Here is a 20,511-nt window from a genome sequence, read left to right on the forward strand (position 1 = left end):
TTTGACTTGTCTTTTTTCTTGCGTTCAGCATGTTGTCAATCAAAGCCTTGATTGAGTTATGATAACCTAAAAGCACATGGCAATGCTGTTACAAAGTGTCACACAAAATGAAGGAGAAAGATCCAAGTCAGGTAGTCGGGATGTCATGTACAAGGCATGATTATATTATTAATATGATTAGTGCTATTATTTTGTAATATGTTAATAGTTTGCTAATAAACAAAGAAGGAAAATGTGGGGATTCAAGGAAGACTATTCAGAGCAGAAGCTGTGTAGCAAGATAAACACAGGAGAAAGGAATGCTGAGAAGAAAGGACACCTTCAGGAGAGAAAAACAAAGTCAGATAAGCTGCCTAGCATGATAACAACCCTCATTGGAGGAAGAGCGCATGGTTAGGTACCAGTCATGATTGATTAGATAAGGACCTGCATGCAAGGTTAAGGAGTGTCTGTATAGAATGTTTTGTTGACATGTAAAGGGGGGTGGGAAAGTTATAAGAGAAAAATTCGGAATGTATATAAGGGATGTTAGAACCTGCAATAAACTATTTATATTGTTCACACATCTGTGTCTGTGCCTCAGACACTGAAGAACTATGACACTGTACACCAGCATGAAACAGATGGCTTGCAGGATGAATCTGGGAAGTTGTCAGTTAGGTAACCATATCAGCCCCAGCCCACATCTCATTCACATTGTGAGCCAATTCCTTCAGCAGATTACACCTGGTGCTACTGGCCTCCCTGCAGCAACTGCTGCCACTTCACTCTGGCCACAGCCACTGCCGACTGGTTGTGTAAGACTGAGTAAGGAACACGTAAAGAGAACAAACAGGAGCTGAGAAAAAATGAAGAAAATTTTCCAAGGCACTTCAGCTCACTATTTAAACTTTGTGCATGTAACTTAAGTCACTGTTCAGAAACTCTAACCTCATATTAAAAAAAATATATAGTCTTTCCTTACAACTAATTGCAATTTATAGCTACTGCATTGCCTGGAACACAACACAAAAGCAAATGTGACCATTTTCTTCCACTTACCTTTCTTGTCAATAGACTTTTGCGCCTCATTCCACAAGCCTCTAACTGAAGACGCCCTCGCAATGACAACTCAATTAACATGCAGCCACGTAATCCTGAGGAGATGCAATCATTCCAGAATGATGTGTAACCCTGTGAAGAACGACAAACAGTAAGATACTTCCACCTTCACCAAAGAAAAAAAATAGAAAGAGACTTGCTATGTTCTCTAAGCAGTTCTCTTGCCTTCATATGCTTTTGAAGTAGCACTACTAAACAACCACCATTCCTGTATTGTAAAAATGAAACAGACTCATCCTCTATTAGTTTTGACACTGTTGTTTGAAGAACATGGAAACTTGAGGAAAGTGACACAAAACAAAACAGCAAGATATACCATGTAGCTTAAATGTAGTCAAAACAATTACATAGGTTGCTCCAAAAGTAATGCCTCCTGTTTATTTCTGTGGAAACTAAAACAGATACAAAAAGCACAATAAAACGATATGCTAGAGAAAATTCTCAGCTGCAAAACATTATTTTTCAACATAGAAACCACCATTAGCTAGGCATTTTCACTAGCAATGAACAAGAGCCTGCACTCCACGCTCGTAAAGATCTGCACAAGAGACCTGCTGTTGTCACCGCTGAAATGCACCACCCACTGCATCCCTGTGCCAACATCCACTGTTTGGTCTTGTCACGGAGTTGACCAGATCAATCTATGCCCGTGACAGGGGCAACAGGCCTCTGCCCTCCCCCCCCCCCCACCCTAGTCCCACAAAAAATGGGAAGGAAGGAAGGGGGGAAAAAAAGCAGTGGCAACAATCTATGGAGGAAAACTTATTTTACTATAATATCGGAATACAAAATAACACAATATATACAATTTAGTTGAAATTGAGATTAATAAATCAGACAAGATGAGAGAGAGAGTTCCCGGGACCGATTCAAACCTGAAAAGCTTGGAACGGCTAGGAAAGCACCCTCCAGCACCCACTGCAAGGCAGCAAGAGCGCTCCCCCCCACCCAGAAGGGTCAGATCGCGTGACTTCTGTAATGTACAGGGATAGGTACCTGGGACTGGGGCAGTGACACTTTAATACCCCGTACACTACATGATGTTTTGATGTGGAATACTGAAACCATAAAAAACAAAAACAAAAACAAAAACAAAAACATAGAACCATGACATTCCACCCCTTATTCCACATCGTTACATCATGCTTTAAATATATACACATATGTATACAAAAAAAAACAAAAAATGATTAAAATGCATTACTCACACATGGCTACATATATATATACATAGAATTACTGACTGCACTCCCCCGGCATCAAGTTTCCTCGTGGTACACATTGGACATCCCCATTCTTCTGCATTACCCACCAAGTGGATCCTGGTCCCTGGGCAAAAACTGTACCACGGAGAGGCTTGCCCTTTCCAGAAGCTGGAAGAACCCAAACTGCCTTTCCTAACATGTTCTTTACATGTACAACAGGGACTTTATCTCCCTCTACGGTATGTAGGGAACTGGATTGGTTAGGACCATCACGATTGATAGATCCTCTGGTATTGACTAACCAGGTGGCTTCTGCCAAATGCTTCTCCCAGTGCTTAAATGTTCCGCCACCCAGTGCTTTTAGCATAGTTTTTAATAAACCATTGTATCGTTCAATTTTACCAGAGGCTGGTGCATGAGAGGGAATATGGTAAATCCACTCAATGCCATGACCTTTGGCGCAAGTATTTACAAGAGAATTTTTGACATGAGTCCCATTATCTGACTCAATCCTTTCTGGGGTGCCATGTCGCCACAGGACTTGTTTCTAGAAAAGCAGTATGGTGTTTCGGGCGGTAGCATGGGGTACTGAATATGTTTCGAGCCACCCAGTGGTTGCCTCCACCATAGTAAGCACATAATGCTTACCACTGCGAGATCGTGGCAAGGTGATATAATCAATCTGCCATGCCTCCCCATATTTGTACTTTTGCCATCGCCCTTCCTCCCAGAGAGGTTTCATCCTCTTGGCTTGTTTGATGATGGCACATGTTTCACAGTTATGAATAACCTGTGCAATGGCACATACAGTTAAGTCCACCCCTCGGTCTCTAGCCCATTTGTATGTTGCATCTCTCCCTTGATGACCTGAGGACTCATGGGCCAACCGGGCTAGAAATAATTCACCCTTGTTCTGCCAGTCCAGGTCTATTTGAGCCACCTCAATTCTGGCAGCTTGATCTACCTGACGGTTGTTTTGCTGTTCTTCAGTAGCCCGACTCTTGGGCACATGAGCATCTACATGGCGCACTTTTACGACCATATTCTTTATTCGGGCAGCAATGTCTTTCCACAGTTCAGCAGCCCAAATAGGTTTACCCCTTCTTTGCCAGTTATTTTGCTCCCACTGCTGTAATCACCCCCATAAGGCATTTGCCACCATCCATGAGTCAGTGTAAAGATAGAGCATTGGCCACCTCTCCTGCTCAGCCACATCTAAGGCCAGTTGGACAGCCTTTACCTCTGCAAATTGGCTTGATTCGCCTTTCCCTTCAGTGGCCTCTGCAACTTGTTTTATGGGGCTCCACACAGAAGATTTCCATCTGCGATGCTTTCCCACAATACAACACGATCCATCTGTGAACAGGGCATATTTCTTTTCATTCTCTGGTAGTTCATTGTATGGTGGGGCCTCTTTAGCTCGTGACACTTATTCCCCTGGTGGTGTTCCAAACTTTTTGCCTTCAGGCCAGTCCATGATGATCTCTAGGATTCCTGGACAGCTGCGGTTCCCCATCCGTGCTCGTTGTGTAATCAGTGCAATCCACTTATTCCAAGTGGCATCAGTAGCATGATGGGTGGAGGGAACCTTTTTTTTAAACATCCAGTTCAGCACTGGCAGTCGAGGTGCCAGAATGAGCTGTGTTTCAGTACCGACTACTTCAGAAGCAGCCTGAACCCCCTCGTACGCAGCTAAGATCTCCTTCTCAGTTGGAGTGTAGCCCTCTTCCGACCCCCTGTAGGCTTGACTCCAGAATCCCAGGGGTCGGCCTCGGGTCTCTCCTGAGGCTCTTTGCCACAAACTCCAAGTGGGACCGTTCTCTCCAGCAGCAGTGTAGAGGATGTTCTTTATATCCTGTCCCGTCCGTACTGGCCGTAGGGCCACGGCACGGGCTATCTCCTGTTTAATTTGTTCAAAAGCCTGCTGCTGCTCGGGGCCCCATGTAAACTCATTTCTCATTCACGTCACATAATAAAGGGGGCTTACAATGAGGCTGTAGTTTGGAACATGCATTCTTCAAAAGCCCACTGCACCCAGAAATGATTGTGTCTCTCTTTTGCTAGTGGGTGGAGACATAGCAGTGATTTTGTCGATTACATCTGTCGGGATGTGACGACGGCCATCTTGCCACTTTATGCCTAGGAAATGAAACTCCTGGGCAGGTCCTTTCACTTTGCTTTGCTTAATAGCAAAACCAGCACTCAGAAGAATTTGGATTATTCACTCTCCTTTCATGAAGACTTCTTCTGCTGTATTGCCCCACACAATGATGTCATCAATGTACTGCAGGTGCTCAGGAGCACTGCCCTGTTCTAATACAGTTTGGATCAACCCATGGCAAATGGTAGGGCTGTGTTTCCTCCCCTGGGGCAAACGGTTCCAGGTATACTGAACGCCCCTCCATGTGAAAGCAAACTGTGGCTTACATTCTTTGGCCAAAGGAATGGAAAAGAAGGCATTAGCAATGTCAATGGTGGCATACCATTTGGCCGCTTTTGACTCTAGTTCATACTGGAGTTCTAACATGTCTGGCACAGCAGCACTCAGTGGGGGTGTGACTTCATTCAGGCCACGGTAGTCCACAGTCAGCCTCCATTCTCCACTGGCTTTACGCACTGGCCATATGGGGCTTTTAAAAGGCGAGTGAGTTTTGCTGATCACTCCTTGGCTCTCTAGTTGACAAATCAACTTATGAATGGGGAGCAAGGAATCCCTGTTGGTGCAGTACTGCCGCCTGTGCAACGTTTTTGTAGCAATCGGTACCTGTTGCTCTTTTACTCGCAGCAGCCCCACAACAGACGGATCTTCTGACAGGCCAGGCAAAACAGACAGCTGCTTAATGTTGTCTGTGTCCACAGCAGCTATTCCAAAGGCCCATCGATACCCCTTAGGATCCTTGAAATGCCCCCTTCCGAGATAATCAATACCTGGTATACATGGAGCCCCTGGGCCCGTCACAATAGGATGTTTTTGCCAGTCCTTACCTGTGAGGCTTATCTCAGCCTCCAACACAGTCAATTCTTGAGAGCCCCCGGTCAGTCCAGAAATATGGATTGATTTTGTCCCTTGGTGACTCGAGGGCATTAGGGTGCACTGAGCACCAGTGTCCACCAGTGCCTTATATTTCAGTGGTTCTGATGTGCCTGGCCATCGAATCCACACAGTCCAATATACTCTATTATCCCTTTCCCCCCCCAACTGAGGACAGGGCACCTCTATTCATTACCTGTGGTAACTGGAGCAACTGCACTGGTGGTAGATCTGCCTTGTAATTCTTTCACCCGGGCTTGTAGTACAGATATAGGTTGACCGTGCCACTTCCTCATATCTTCTCCATGGTCACGTAGGTAATACCATAAGGTAATTCGCGATGTATTATCCCTTACTAGAGCCGGAGAGCGTTTGCCTCTAACAGCTGAGATTTTTGATGGTGCACGTGAGAAGGAAGGTTCATTGTCTTTAGTTAGGTGGGCTCGCATAAATTCCATCATCTCCTTCATCTCCTTCATCTCCTTCATTAGACTCATTTGATTATCCTTATCTTCATCCAGTGTCTCTGATACTGCTACAGGTTTGTCACGGTTAATCAGTTGAGATATTTGCAGCCGCGCTTCATTCAGTTGGTCCGTCACTTTTGAGATACCGGCTACAGCAGTATGAATGGGGGATAGCAACTGTTGATAGTTTTGGACTGTAAGAATTAATTCATAAATTAAGGGCGTTCTCTCTTGTTCACTGTATCTGTCACACGCTGACATTAGTGTAGCGGCATATTTGTCCGGTGCTGTTGTCACGAGTTTCTGCCATATCTCAGGTGTCGTCCTCACTTTTTCAGGGTCGCGGTCTTGGCGTGGATGGTTAGGAACAAAGTTAGGGTCATACAACATTTCCACCACGCCTATTTCCCTCAAATACTGGATACCCTTTTCAGCTGTATCCCATTTTTTCATCGCAGTGCCGTGTAAACTCCTTTCTTGAACCTTGGATTTCAGTCATCTTTAGAGGCCGGAGAGTAGTAATAGAGATTTCCTCTTCATCACTCTCTTCTGCACGACTCTTAGTTTTCCCTTTTGCCTTTCGCGATGCTGGTGGTTCTGAGGAGGGCCCCTCGCCTGGATCTTCCTCCACCTCCTCCTCCTCCTCTTCTCTTTTTCGTTCAAGACGCGAAGACACTCGTTTCCATTTCTTGCCCTCCACAGGAGCAACTGGTATTGTTACTGGTGTCTCCTGTGATTGATTAGATTTGACTTGGGGATTTTCCCCTTAGGCTTGAACCTCAGCTCGGAAACTCTCTCTCTCAAGAATGGTATTATATAGGGCACGGTAAGCACAAGCCAAACCCCAAATAAGTTGTACCTCCTTAGATTTATGTAAGCCGCATAGACCCTGACTCAAATACTGGCTTAGTTTCTCAGGATCCCACAGGTGTTCAAGACTAAAATCCCATGACACTGCGGGTCCCCATGCTTCTAAAACCTTTCCTAAACCTCTCCATATTCTCTGCCAATCATCATTCTCTAGTTTTGGAAGAGACTCCTTTCCCTTATTACGAATGAATTGGAATATATTCAGGAAAATTGATGACGCGAACTACAACATGGGTATTAATTCAGGATTCAAAAAACGTTTGACAAACCGAGAAAAAAAACCCGGATATTGGTCTAAACATCGTGTTGTTTGTAAAATTAGCTATTCCATTTGGGATGTAGCTGTTTGTGAAATTAGCCATTCCTTCTTGGATGTAGTTGTTTGTGAAATTAGCCATTCCTTCTGGGATGTAGATGTCAAAGTTCAAATCATACCACATTGCAAATAGGTAATACCTAGGTGTCTCCATCAGTGCCCTTAGGTAGTTATATACAGATGCAATTCCAAAACACACAAGTGTGAGATGGATTATTGGCCAGTAGGTTGTGAATAACACCATTGCTTTTAATCCTTTACCCAGCACCCCCACGATAACAAGTGGGTTCATCGCTGGTGCTTGCTAAAAAAGGGTTAATGAATTGAAGCTACCAAGAGGAGGGGAAAAAAAAGGAAAAAAGGCACTACTTAGACTAAGTAGTGCTCAAAGTTTACAAATATCCCAGAACAGTGGCAGTACGCCTAATCTTTCAAGGTCAGGTTTTAGAGCACAGAAACCTGGACTGCTGATAATGCTCCCTAACGAAGATCTCTAAGAGCAGAGAGAAAAAGAGATTCGTTCTAAAAGCTAAAAAGCAGCGAGCCCCACGTTGGGCGCCAAAAATCTGTCACGGAGTTGACCAAATCAATCTATGTCCGTGACAGGGGCGACAGGCCTCTGCCCTCCCCCACCACCCGAGTCCCACAAAAATGGGAAGGAAGGAAGGGAGGAAAAGAACAGCGGCAACAATCTATGGAGGAAAACTTATTTTACTATAATATCAGAATACAAAATAACACAATATATACAATTTAGATATTGATAGATACAATAGATACAATTTAATTGAAATTGAGATTAATAAATCAGACAAGATGAGAGAGAGAGAGTTCCCGGGACCGATTCAAACCTGAAAATCTTGGAACGGCTAGGAAAACACCCTCCAGCACCCACTGCATGGCAGCAAGAGAGCGCCCCCCCCCACCCAGAAGGGCCAGATCCCGTGACTTCTGTAATGTACAGGGATAGGTACTTGGAATTGGGGCAGTGACACTTTAATGCCCCGTACACTACATGAAGTTTTGATGTGGAATACAGAAACCATAAAAACATAGAACCATGACAGGAGTTTTCATTTCTCAAATACTAACCTTACTAATACTTCACTTCATCCTCTTAAGGCAGTCTTAGGTCAAAGGGAAATAGGGTATGGCGATGCCGCTGTTTTTACTAGAAGATAAGTTAGGAGTTTCAAGAAGAATTCCGTAACTGAGGATCCTATAAGTGTAGCAGAGCAATTTGATCAATTTCTAGGGCCTATTTTGTACTCATGGATGGAAATGATGTTTATCATTGATATGTTGTTTATTGGAGAAGGAGGTTGGCAGCTACACAAGTGTGGGAAATGAATACAGAGAGAAGGCTGGGCTCTGGAGGGTGGCAGAGAGAGGAAGGATCCTGAGGATAAATTGTACTGATTGTTGTCACTGTCTTTGTGATTGTTAAATGTTTATGTCGTGAAAGTGTTATGTTATCTTATGTCGTGTACGAGGGTGTTATGGAACAAGGGGTGTCTAAAGTGATACTAGAAGACCCCCTGGGTTGTATTTTGTCTCACTGGAGAAACATTGTTGGTGAGCCAGGGGGAATATTGAATATGAAACCAGGAACGTAAATGGAGTAACTGGACTAGTTTTATAACTGAGAACCCTAATCATGAGACCTAGTGCTGGGTGTTTGTGGAAGTTGAGGAATTGTGTTATTTGATTTGTGGATTTTGAAGGCACTGGGAGAAACTGTCTTAATGGCATGTGGAAATGCAATTGTTAATGGTATGTGGAAATGCAGTTGTTAATGGTATGTGGAAATTATGTGGAAATGCAGCTTTTAATGGTATGTGGAAATGCAGTTTTAATGGTATGTGGAAATGCAGAAATGCAATTTTAATGGTATGTGGAAAGTATGTGGAAATGCAGTTTTTAATGGTATGTGGAAATGCAGTTTTAATGGTATGTGGAAATGCAGAAATGCAATTTTAATGGTATGTGGAAAGTATGTGGAAATGCAGTTTTTAATGGTATGTGGAAATGCAATTTTAATGGTATGTGGAAATTATGTGGAAATGCAGTTTTTAATGGCATGTGGAAATGCAGTTTTTAATGGTATGTGGAATTGCAATTGTTAATGGTATGTGGAATTGCAGTTAAGGTACAAATAGTGGAATTGTGGAAAAACAAACAAACAGAAAAAAATGGCAAAAAGGTTAAGGAAAACAGTGAGTTTGGAATATTAGAGTTGGGCTGGCACGAGAACACATCCCCTGCACACCCCCACTGCGGCTTGTAAGAACAACTTGGAGCTGGGGGCTGGAGCCTCCCGCTGTGATGTGAAGGGTGCAGTGCTGGGGAGAGAAGGGGGTGAAACTGAAATATAATGTTAGTAATGTCTGTGATGATGAGAGTTTGGAAAGTGAAAAGGGTTTGGAAAAAACAAGCTGAGGAAGGCAAAGTTGAGCGAGGTTAACAGGGATGTCCTTACCTAGAAGAAGAGGTAAGGGGAGCCTGGAAGGACTCAGGGAGAGTTCCACAACTCCAGGACCGAAAGCAGCAGGGGAAGCAGGGTGAAGAGGTTTATTTTCTGGTACCTCTGGGTACCTCTTATCTGTGCTACATCAAGAACTATTACCCGTATATGATTTTTGTAATAGTTGTAGGAGCCACTGGCAAGAGAAGTTTACTTTTTTTTGGACCAATTAAATACAGGCTAGGAGAACAAGTAGGAATATATAAATTCCTGTGCATGTGTTGCTGGCAACTGCGAGAACCCCCCCCCACGGGATGTGACGCGATAGGCCGTCTCCCCGCTCTGTGATTTATGTGTGGCACATGCCCTTAGGGGTGTAGACGAAGCACGTAAATTATATAAGCTAGAGTTCACGTGTAATAAATGCCATTTTGCTGTTCATCATATTAGTGTGTACGTGCAGTCATTTGGTCCTGGCCTGGTTTTAGGTCTGTACCGTAGGAGGCAATGCAACATTGGTGCCCCGTGTGAGGAACCAGTGAGGAACCCACTTGTGAGGATCCCCCTTGCATGAGAAGCCAACTTGCGTTAAAGTCTCCTGCGAGCCTGCGGAATTTCCAATGCCGTAATGAGGTAATTACGGGTTGGCTGTGGAAGACCGTTGTGTTACGGTATTCGCCTAAGGGCGTGCCTGCAGCAGCTGGCTGCTGTGCAAGTTCGAGGGTGGGGATAGCCTGTGGTTAGTGGCAGGTTGCTCTCCAATCGGGACATCAGTGCCGCGCTGGTGATGGATCAAGTTATTAAGTTGGTCCTTCAGTTCTGTAAGGACTATCACAGCAAGAATGCTCCTTCTAAGAAGGCCATTTCCGCTGTACTTACTCGCCTGGAAAAGGAGTGGAATCTTACCTCCCCTCAGGACATTTTAGATCCTGATAAATGGGATCAGTTTACGTCCACGCTTGCGCAGCGTGCAATAGAGGAGCAAAAAGTTGCGGAGCTTAAAGTTTGGGAGTTGGTCCTCAGCACTCTCCGAGTGGTGAGAAAAGAAGATAGAATTCCTGAGGCTGCGCGCGTTATGATGGGTTTGGAATTTACTAATGCCATGAGAAGTGGCGCGGGAAGCGTACTTTCTTGCAGGTCCCCTGAGGAAGAGAACACCGCAAATATGTCTTCAACTATGGCGACTAACATCTCAGTCCGCACCTTCGGCACCCCCCTTCGCTCCCCCCTCGGCTCCAGCTTCGCATAAACAAGTAGAAGAAGACTGCGCTAAACTGTCTGCACTTTTATCATGCAACACCGGCCAAGTGCAGGAATCCAAGGTCGCTGAAACTCCCCAGCCGTATCCATGACAACCGCTGTATCCTTCTCTGTGTAATCCAATACCACCTGCGGGGGCAGGGAAAGAAGTGAGCTGGGATGGGACACTTGCTGTCTCCTCTGAGGAGGTGGAATGCAGTAACACCCAGGGGGGTGGGAACTGTGGGAAAGGTCTAGGTACGGATTGGTCAAAAGTTAGAGAGGCGGTAGAAAAAGAAGAGAGAAAGGGAAGCGATGTAACTTACAGGCGCTCGGATGATAGCGTCCGGCCAGCACTGTCCACCCTGATCGCGCTTGAAGCAGAAGGCGTGTGGGCAGCGCTGTCTGCTCAGGTTGCACCCGAAGGAGAAAGACAAAATGACGAGAGTTTCCAGACCAACTCCCTACCACAGCATTCAGACCCACTGATTCGACCCACACATCCTTTTACAAGATTGAGTGCGTATGCAACCAATCAGAAGCCTCTACAACAGTCAGTGCATGATCAAAGGGAGATGGGTCTGAGGGGAGGGGTGCGGAGCCCGCAGCTTCCAGCTGTGACTGAACAGGACAGCGAAAGGAGAGAGGTGAATTTGCATTTAGGAGTTAAGAGAGATGCACTAACAGATTGTGGGAAGTTTAGATCTAGCCTGATAAAGCAAGGAAAAGTACTGGAGATCTTCCTGGTAGTAGGGAACAGTAACAGAGACCCGGAATGGGTACCCCTCAATCGGAAAGACATCACACACCTGATAGATTGTGCAGAGAAACTGGGATTGAAATCACTCCTTGCTCTAAATGCATTAGAAGTCCTGACAGCATCAGGTCTTCTCTTTCCTCATGATGTAACGAATCTGATGTGCATGGTTTTTAAGCCAATCCAGTATACATTGTGGGCATCAGAATGGGTACCCTTCAGAGACAGGTGGCCAGATTGAGGCCTAGAGAACAAGCAACAAGGATTTGCTTGTAAGAGCAATGCTCTCAAAGCTTGAGACATCTGCCTTGATATTGAACAAATGCTTGTCATTTTTGAGGTACATTCCAACAGGTACCTGAGACAATGTTGGTATATTTTGGGAAAGGTTATGTTTGTATAAGGATCCTTTGTAATTTCATACTCATAGATAGTTGTCATGGTTCTATGTTTTTATGGTTTCAGTATTCCACATCAAAACATCATGTAGTGTACAGGGCATTAAAGTGTCACTGCCCCAATTCCAGGTACCTATCCCTGTACATTACAGCAGTCAGGGGATCTGGCCCTTCCAGGTGGGGGGGGCGCTCTCTTGCTGCCTTGCAGTGGGTGCTGGAGGGTGCTTTCCTAGCCGTTCCAAGCTTTTCAGGTTTGAATCGGTCCCGGGAACTCTCTCTCTCTCGTCTTGTCTGATTTATTAATCTCAATTTCAATTAAATAGTATATATTGTGTTATTTTGTATTCCGATATTATAGTAAAATAAGTTTTCCTCCATAGATTGTTGCCGCTGCTTTTTTCCTCCCTTCCTTCCTTCCCATTTTTGTGGGACTGGGGTGGGGGGGAGGGCAGAGGCCTGTCGCCCCTGTCACGGACATAGATTGATCTAGTCAACTCTGTGACAGATTTTTGGCGCCCAACGTGGGGCGATACAGCAGAAGAAGTCTTTACAAAAGGAGAGCGATTAATCCAAATTCTTCTGAGTGCTGGTTTTGCTATTAAGCAAAGCAAAGTGAAAGGACCTGCCCAGGAGATTCATTTCCTAGGCATAAAGTGGCAAGATGGCCGTCGTCACATCCCGACAGATGTGATCGACAATAGTGCCACTAGAGCTATCAGCAATCACTATAATCTCTAATCTCTTTGCCTATAATTTTACCAGTATCGTAGGCTTTAATTGTTTAGCGTCGGTAACATCACATCAGTTATTGCGGGCACAGCATGCTTCACTGTCAGAACTGTACATGATCTTCATGCGTTCTATTCCCTTGCTGACAGCTCGTAATGTAGTTCAGGCATGTACATATAGCAATTCTGCCCCAACTATTCGTGCAGGTGTTAACCCCCGTAGCTTAAAGCCATTACAAATCTGGCAGACGGATTTTACATGGGAATGCTGTATGGCCCCTCGCCCATGGCTCGCCGTTACTGTGGATACAGCTTCTTCTATGATATCAGTCACTCAACATGCAAAGTGCAATTCGACTGCAGCACAGAGTCATTCGGCCACTGCAGTAGCTGCTATGGGGTTGCCCAGCCAGATAAAAACAGATAATGGGTCTTGCTTCATCTCAAAATCGACCCAGGAATGGCTAACAGCTTGGGGAATATCTCATTCCACGGGAATCCCTGGCAGCTCTCAGGGACAAGCAATTGTAGAACGTGCCAATCGCCTCCTCAAGGAAAAGTTATGCGTCCTAGGTGAGGGGGAAGTGTATCAGAGTGCGATTCCTGTTAAAACACAAGCAGAGATTCTATCTAAAGCCATTTACTCATTGAATCACTTTGAACGTGGAGATTGCAGTAGAAGCCCTGTACAGAAACATTGGCAGCCCAAAGTTTTGAGCGAAGGGCCTCCAGTAAAAATAAAAGCAGATAGTGGGGAATGGGAGGCGGGCTGGATGATTCTGGTATGGGGAAGAGGCTATGCAGCAGTAAAACACTGCGAGACGGGAAAAATAATATGGATACCATCGCGAAAAATTAAGCCAGACATCAGCAAGGAACTAACTGGAACATAAGTCTTCCCATTTACAGCATTGACTCCTGGGAAGGCCCAGACAACAGACAAGATCAGTGAAAGAACAAGAGAAGGAGTCGCTCCTGAGCAGCTTACCCACAAAAGAAAGGTGTTCGTGCTAACGAGCTAACTTGTACCAACTGCTAAAACATATCAGAGGCAGTGGACAGAAAGTCTTCATCGCTGTTCACCACGACACAAGAGAGAGAGACATCACGTCTTAGAGAGAGCAAAGAAGGACGGAGAACACCACTGATGGGAACTGTTTCTTGGATGGTCCATCAATGTGACGGGAGTGTTTAACTCTATTCTATATTCAGTTATAGTTGCATTAGGTCTAACATTAATACACTTAGTGCTTATAGTCATATTATACATATAGGCATATAGGTATATAAGTATATAGTCATATTAGGTATATAGTTATATTATACATATATAGGTATAGTGTATGCTGAGACAAATGACTCGTATGGCAAATGCTAAGATGAACAAATCAGCATCATCTAAGAATGCAATATATATTTTTATGTAGAACTCATGTTTAACATATTAAGACATTAGGATTATTAAGTTAATAGGTTGTCATTAGGTTAATAGGTTACAGGGTTATTAGGGTAGGATTATTCTGCAAATCGGGATGTAACGGGGCAAGGCTTAACCGAGAGGACAATGGCATGTATAGGCGCAATGCGGGGATTTCGGGGTGTACGCGGTTAGGGTCCTCTCGAGTTGTAGTAGACTTTCTTGAGCTTGGAGAGGGGGAGATGTTGTCGGCAACTGCGAGACCTCCCCCACGGGATGTGACGCGATAGGCCCTCTCCCTGCTCTATGACTGATGTGTGGCACGTGCCCTTAGGGGCGTAGGCGAAGCACATAGGTTATATAAGCTAGAGTTCACGTGTAATAAACACCATTTTGCTGTTCATCACATTGGTGTGTACGTGCAGTCGTTTGGTCCTGGCCTGGTTTTAGGTCAGTACCATAGGAGGCAATGCAACATACATGCCAGGTTCTCCAAAACGATTATTTGGGCATGACATGTTAGAATAGTTGAATGTAGACATGAAATTCAGTAGAGACAATTGGAACTACTTGTCAAGCAAGACCAATGGACTGAAAATTTTAAGTCTGGCTTTAACACAAACTGGGAAAAGCAATGTTGTACTCCCAGAAGTTACGTAAATCCTAAACTGGGTATACACAGGATTGCAGGCATCAGGGATGCCTGGCAGAGCCAAAAATGCAGCCCAATGAAAGTTAAGTTAAAGATGGGAGCCAGCCCAACCAGGGTAAAACAATGCTCTTTGAGGATACAAGATTGTAGGAGGATAAAAGAAATAAAAATAACTTTTTGGATTTTGGATTACTAATTGGATAGAAATCTAAATACAACACCCAATCTTGCAAATGAAAAAGAGCTATAGTTTGGTACAAGATTTGAGGGCAATTAATAGAAATGTTGGATATATACAGCCCATGGTGTATATCTTTATTAACCAAGTTAAGGAATAAGTAGGTGGGGTTTACCGTTCTGGACTTGAAGTACACCTTTTTCTGCCAGGTTTTGCCAAAGAAAGTCTACAATTATTTGCCTTTGAATAGAAAAACTCAAATATGGAGAGAAGAAAAAAAAATAATAATTAAAAGTAATAATAATAATAATTCAGTTAACCTGCACAGTGTTACCCAGGGTTGTGAAAACAGCCCAGTGATTTTTGAGAACTGGTCAACTCGTGAGCCTGAGATTTGGGTTCACCATCTCACAGTGGAACTTCACTGCAGTACGTGGATGCTACAGTCACAAAGGACAGTGTACAATGGACTGTGAGCTTGCTGAATTTCTTGATTTAAATGGCTATCAAGTTTCTCAACAGAAAGAACAACTGACCAAAGAGAAGGAAGCAACTTGCTGAACACCCAGAACACCAACGCAGAGCTGCCTCCAAGCCAGCAGTGTGGGACTGCATGGAGACTGTCTGTGCAAGTTGGTCAGACCTACAGGAGGAACCGTTGGACGATGCTGAGGAGTCCTGGATTCATCGACGGAAGCAGTTTTGTGAAGACAAGGAAACTGTAAGGCAGGACATGCAGTAACTGCTACTGACAGGGTAATTGAAGCAAAACCATTACCTGTGGGGACTTCCACTCAGAAGGCTGAAATAACTGCCTTGACAAGAACCTTAAATATATGGACAGGTGCTAAATATGCTTTTGGGGTGGTACCCACTCGTGGTACCATCTGGAAAGAGCAAGGATTGTTTACACACAAGGAAAACAAATTCAGCATGATGTAAATCTACCAAAGAACATCATGGCTGTTATACATTGTAAAGGACATCAGAAGAGTGACACTGTACAGGAAACTGGAAATATGATGATGGATCAGGGGGCAAAACAGGCAGCTGAAGGAAAAGAAATTGGTGAATGGCTTTAATTCCAGATGGTAAACTTGAAATACCTGAACCTTAGTCAGAACCTATAAGGTACTCTGGAAAGGATAGGAATCTAATCAATGAAGGGAAGAGAGCAAGCTGACAGATGGGTGCATACCCAGATGGACACACTGTTGTGCCCGTTAGTATTGTATAGAATTTGGTTCTAAGGGAACATAATAAAACATAGGGGGGTACAGACACCAGAAAGTCACTGTGCAATCCTAGTACCAGGAACAGGGTACAAGTGGGGATTGTTGGAAAGGGAACCTTCCAGGACAACAATTGCAAATTGATTTTTTTGTACTGCCAGGAAAAATGAGGGTTTTTGATATATGCTAGTTCTAACCGATACCCTTTCAGGGTGACTAGAAGCATTCCCTTGCAGGACTAATAGAGCCAAGGAAGTAACCAAGGTACTTTTGCAGGAGATTATTCCAAGGTTTGGGTGTCCTGCAACAATACCCTTCAATCAGGGAATTCATTTTATTGCAGAGATTGTCCAACAGGTCAGCAAGCATTGGGAATAAATTGGCAATTGCACATAGCACACAGACCACAGGTGAGTGGTCAGGGGGAAAAGATGAACTGTCTAATTAAATCACAGGTTGTAAAACTGGGCCAGGAAGCTGGACTATCCTGATCACAGTTGTTGCCTTTGGCTCTCCTTAGTACCAGAACAAAACCTAGAGCCAAAGAGGGGTTAAGTCCTTTCAAAATACTGTACAGAAGGCCTTATGTTGTACAAAAGGGGATTTCTACCCAAGTAGGGAGCGAAATACTAACTGAGCATGTGATAAGTCAACAGGAATAGCTTTGAGAAAAAGAGAAACTGGTTCTAGGAACTAGAGCCCAAGGCCTTGATATGGCTCGATAATATGTGTATAACAAATCTCTTTCAGATTTGCCCCTGGAACCAGACTGGGTAGGTCTGTTCCAGGTGCTGCTAACATCTCACACAACAGTAAAAGCATTGTGGATACATCATACTAGAGTTAAGAAGGTCCCTCGAACACAATGAGAACTGAAGTCAGCTGGACCTTAAAATTGTGAATCCAAAGACAGAAATGTGGGCTTTTGTAATTGTTAGAAATGTTGATTTGATGAGTGCAGCATTTGATGTAAATACTTATGTATCTCTTGTGACAAACATTATTACATATCAGTATTGTTTGGTATGTGGGCAAGCTAAGGATTTAAACTTTTCTCTTCTTGTTGTCCCTGTTCGAAATAATCCAAGTAATTTTTGTCAGGACGGTATCTCTGATAAAAGCAGAATTTATTCGCGATTGCAATGGCGGGCGTCCCACAAGTAGGAGCGCACCTATCGACACAACATGACAGCCTTTATACCCTGTTTTCTCCCCCTTGCCTTCCCCCTCCCCTGATTCCCCAATGGCTGGGTACTCCAGGTTCACAATCTTATCAGAAGGTTTACATTTGCTATTTACTTGTTAATTTATTTGTTTTCTGGTGCCAGTCAGTAGTCATCCTGTTGTTTCCAAGATGTCTCGGTGCTCTCCTTGCCCTATTGATATGGTGAAAGTCATCATCGTTAAACAAAGAGCACTGGGGGATGATGCAGGCCTTCCCATGTCTCTTCAGGCGCTTCCTCGGGCATGCCATGACTTGTTCTCTGGTTTGCAGGATATTCTTGCAGTGTGTATGACAAAATATACATATATACACATATATACAGAGTGTGTTCCTGGGAACTATGATAGCGGAGATAATAAAATAAAAATAATATTATACTATTCTAATGCAGAAACAACACTTGATTCCCACAATTCCCCCCTTTTTCTTTTTTTATACATTGTTGATTTCTGCAATTCTTTAAGGTTCATTTTATAGACATCGCCCTCGTCTTCACTTTCTTTATCTCCCATCTCCTCTAATGCCATAATTTTATCCAAATGTAATGGCTCCATTAGTGCTTGCTTCAGTAGTGCTCTCTCTATCAATCACTTTACTATTCCCCTCACAAAGGGGATAACACAGCATCCAGTGGCCATCAGGGCTCCTGCACTACTATCAAAGAAGTAAATGTGGATACAGTCACCCCTTTCCATTTACCAAACCAGAACTCCAACCATCCAGTGACAGAAGTATCTATTCCTGACTTTTTTCTGCCACTTCATTGCCAAGGGTGGCACCAAGCCCTTGCAATGCCTTCATTATTATGTCATCCAGAGCTGTGTTATTGGGATAAAGGTGCAACAACGGGTACCCAGTGTTACATATACATTCCTTTATCATATCTTAGGAGATCCTATTTTCTCAGGCCACCCTACTTGTGGCATGTAACTGTCCTGCAATTCTCTTTATTGCACTCTTTGTATAATTTGTAAATCTCCATTGATTATAACAGATGTAGTTAACCCAATGTACATTCTTGTTGATCATCACCCACCAGGACAGTGACTCAAACCCTGCAACAGTTTGATTTCTTGCCTTAAAATCATCAGGAACAACAAGAAGAGAAAAGTTTAAATCCTTAGCTTGCCCACATACCAAACAATACTGATATGTAATAACGTTTGTCACAAGAGATACATAAGTATTTACATCAAATGCTGCACTCATCAAATCAACATTTCTCACAGTTACAAGAGCCCACATTTCTGTCCTTAGATTCACAATTTTAAGGGTCCAGCTGATTTCAGTTCTCATTGCGTTCAAGGGACCTTCTTAAGTCTAGTATGATGTATCCACAATGCTTTCACTGTTGTGTGGGATGTTAGCAGCACCTGGAACAGACCTACCCACCTTGGTTCCAGGGGCAAATCTTAAAAGAGATTTGTTATACACATATTATCGAGCCATATCAAGGCCTTGGGCTCTAGTTCCTAGAACCAGTTTCTCCTTTTCTCAAAGCTATTCCTGCAGACTTATCACATGCTCAGTTAGTATTTTGCTCCCTACTTGGGTAGAAATTCCCTTTTGTACAACATAAGGCCTTCTGTACAGTATTTTGAAAGGACTTAACCCCTCTTTGGCTCTAGGTTTTGTTCTGGTACTAAGGAGAGCCAAAGGCAACAACTGTGATCAGGATAGTCCAGCTTCCTGGCCCAGTTTTACAACCTGTGATTTAATTAGACAGTTCATCTTTTCCCCCTGACCTCTCGCCTGTGGTCTGTGTGCTGTGTGCAATTGCCAATTTATTCCCAATGCTTGCTGACCCGTTGGACAATCTCTGCAATAAAATGAATTCCCTGGTTCCAGTATTCCAATACCTGAAGGGTATTGTTGCAGGACACCCAAACCTTGGAATAATCTCCTGTAAAAGTACCTTGGTTACTTCCTTGGCTCTATTGGTCCTGCAAGGGAATGCTTCTAGTCACCCTGAAAGGGTATCGGTTAGAACTAGCATATATCAAAAACCCTCATTTTTCCTGGCAGTACAAAAAAATCAATTTGCAATTGTTGTCCTGGAAGGTTCCCTTTCCAACAATCCCCACTTGTACCCTGTTCCTGGTACTAGGATTGCACAGTGACTTTCTGGTGTCTGTACCCCCCTATGTTTTATTATGTTCCCTTAGAACCAAATTCTATACAATACTAACGGGCACAACAGTGTGTCCATCTGGGTATGCACCCATCTGTCAGCTTGCTCTCTTCCCTTCATTGATCAGATTCCTATCCTTTCCAGAGTACCTTATAGGTTCTGACTAAGGTTCAGGTATTTCAAGTTTACCATCTGGAATTAAAGCCATTCACCAATTTCTTTTCCTTCAGCTGCCTGTTTTGCCCCCTGATCCATCATCATATTTCCAGTTTCCTGTACAGTGTCACTCTTCTGATGTCCTTTACAATGTATAACAGCCATGATGTTCTTTGGTAGATTTACATCATGCTGAATTTGTTTTCCTTGTGTGTAAACAATCCTTGCTCTTTCCAGATGGTACCACGAGTGGGTACCACCCCAAAAGCATATTTAGCATCCGTCCATATATTTAAGGTTCTTGTCAAGGCAGTTATTTCAGCCTTCTGAGTGGAAGTCCCCACAGGTAATGGTTTTGCTTCAATTACCCTGTCAGTAGCAGTTACTGCATGTCCTGCCTTACAGTTTCCTTGTCTTCACAAAACTGCTTCCGTCGATGAATCCAGGACTCCTCAGCATCATCCAGAGGTTCCTCCTGTAGCTCTGACAGCTGGCACAGACAGTCTCCACGCAGTCGCACACTGCTGGCTTGGAGGCAGCTCTGCGTTGGTGTTCTGGGTGTTCAGCAAGTTGCTTCCTTCTCTTTGGTCAGTTGTTCTTTCTGTTGAGAAACTTGATAGCCATTTAAATCAAGAAATTCAGCAAGCTCTCAGACCATTGCACACAGTCCTTTGTTACTGTAGCATCCACGTACTGCAGTGAAGTTCCACTGTGAGATGGTGAACCCAAATCTCAGGCTCACGAGTTGACCAGTTCTCAAAAATCACTGGGCTGTTCTCACAACCCTGGGTAACACTGTGCAGGTTAACTGAATTATTATTATTATTACTTTTAATTATTATTTTTTTTTCTTCTCTCCATATTTGAGTTTTTCTATTCAAAGGCAAATAATTGTAGACTTTCTTTGGCAAAACCTGGCAGAAAAAGGTGTACTTCAAGTCCAG

General features: G+C 43.7%; 2 protein-coding genes across 2 annotated transcripts in view; both read right to left on the bottom strand.

Moving 5' to 3' along the window:
• LOC125686445 (Golgi phosphoprotein 3-like) overlaps positions 1–20,511 on the bottom strand; it is a 163,001-nt gene that overhangs the window by 76,142 nt on the left and 66,348 nt on the right. Inside the window, exon 2 of the mRNA XM_048930427.1 lies at positions 1,042–1,173. Within this exon, the coding sequence (XP_048786384.1) occupies positions 1,042–1,173 (132 nt within the window). The remainder of the gene's footprint in view (positions 1–1,041; positions 1,174–20,511) is intronic.
• LOC125686427 (uncharacterized) overlaps positions 1–20,511 on the bottom strand; it is a 201,567-nt gene that overhangs the window by 12,729 nt on the left and 168,327 nt on the right. The gene's annotated exons all lie outside the window — the stretch shown is intronic.

The sequence above is a fragment of the Lagopus muta genome, chromosome W (genome assembly GCF_023343835.1).
Source record: "Lagopus muta isolate bLagMut1 chromosome W, bLagMut1 primary, whole genome shotgun sequence".
Classification (NCBI taxonomy): domain Eukaryota; kingdom Metazoa; phylum Chordata; class Aves; order Galliformes; family Phasianidae; genus Lagopus; species Lagopus muta.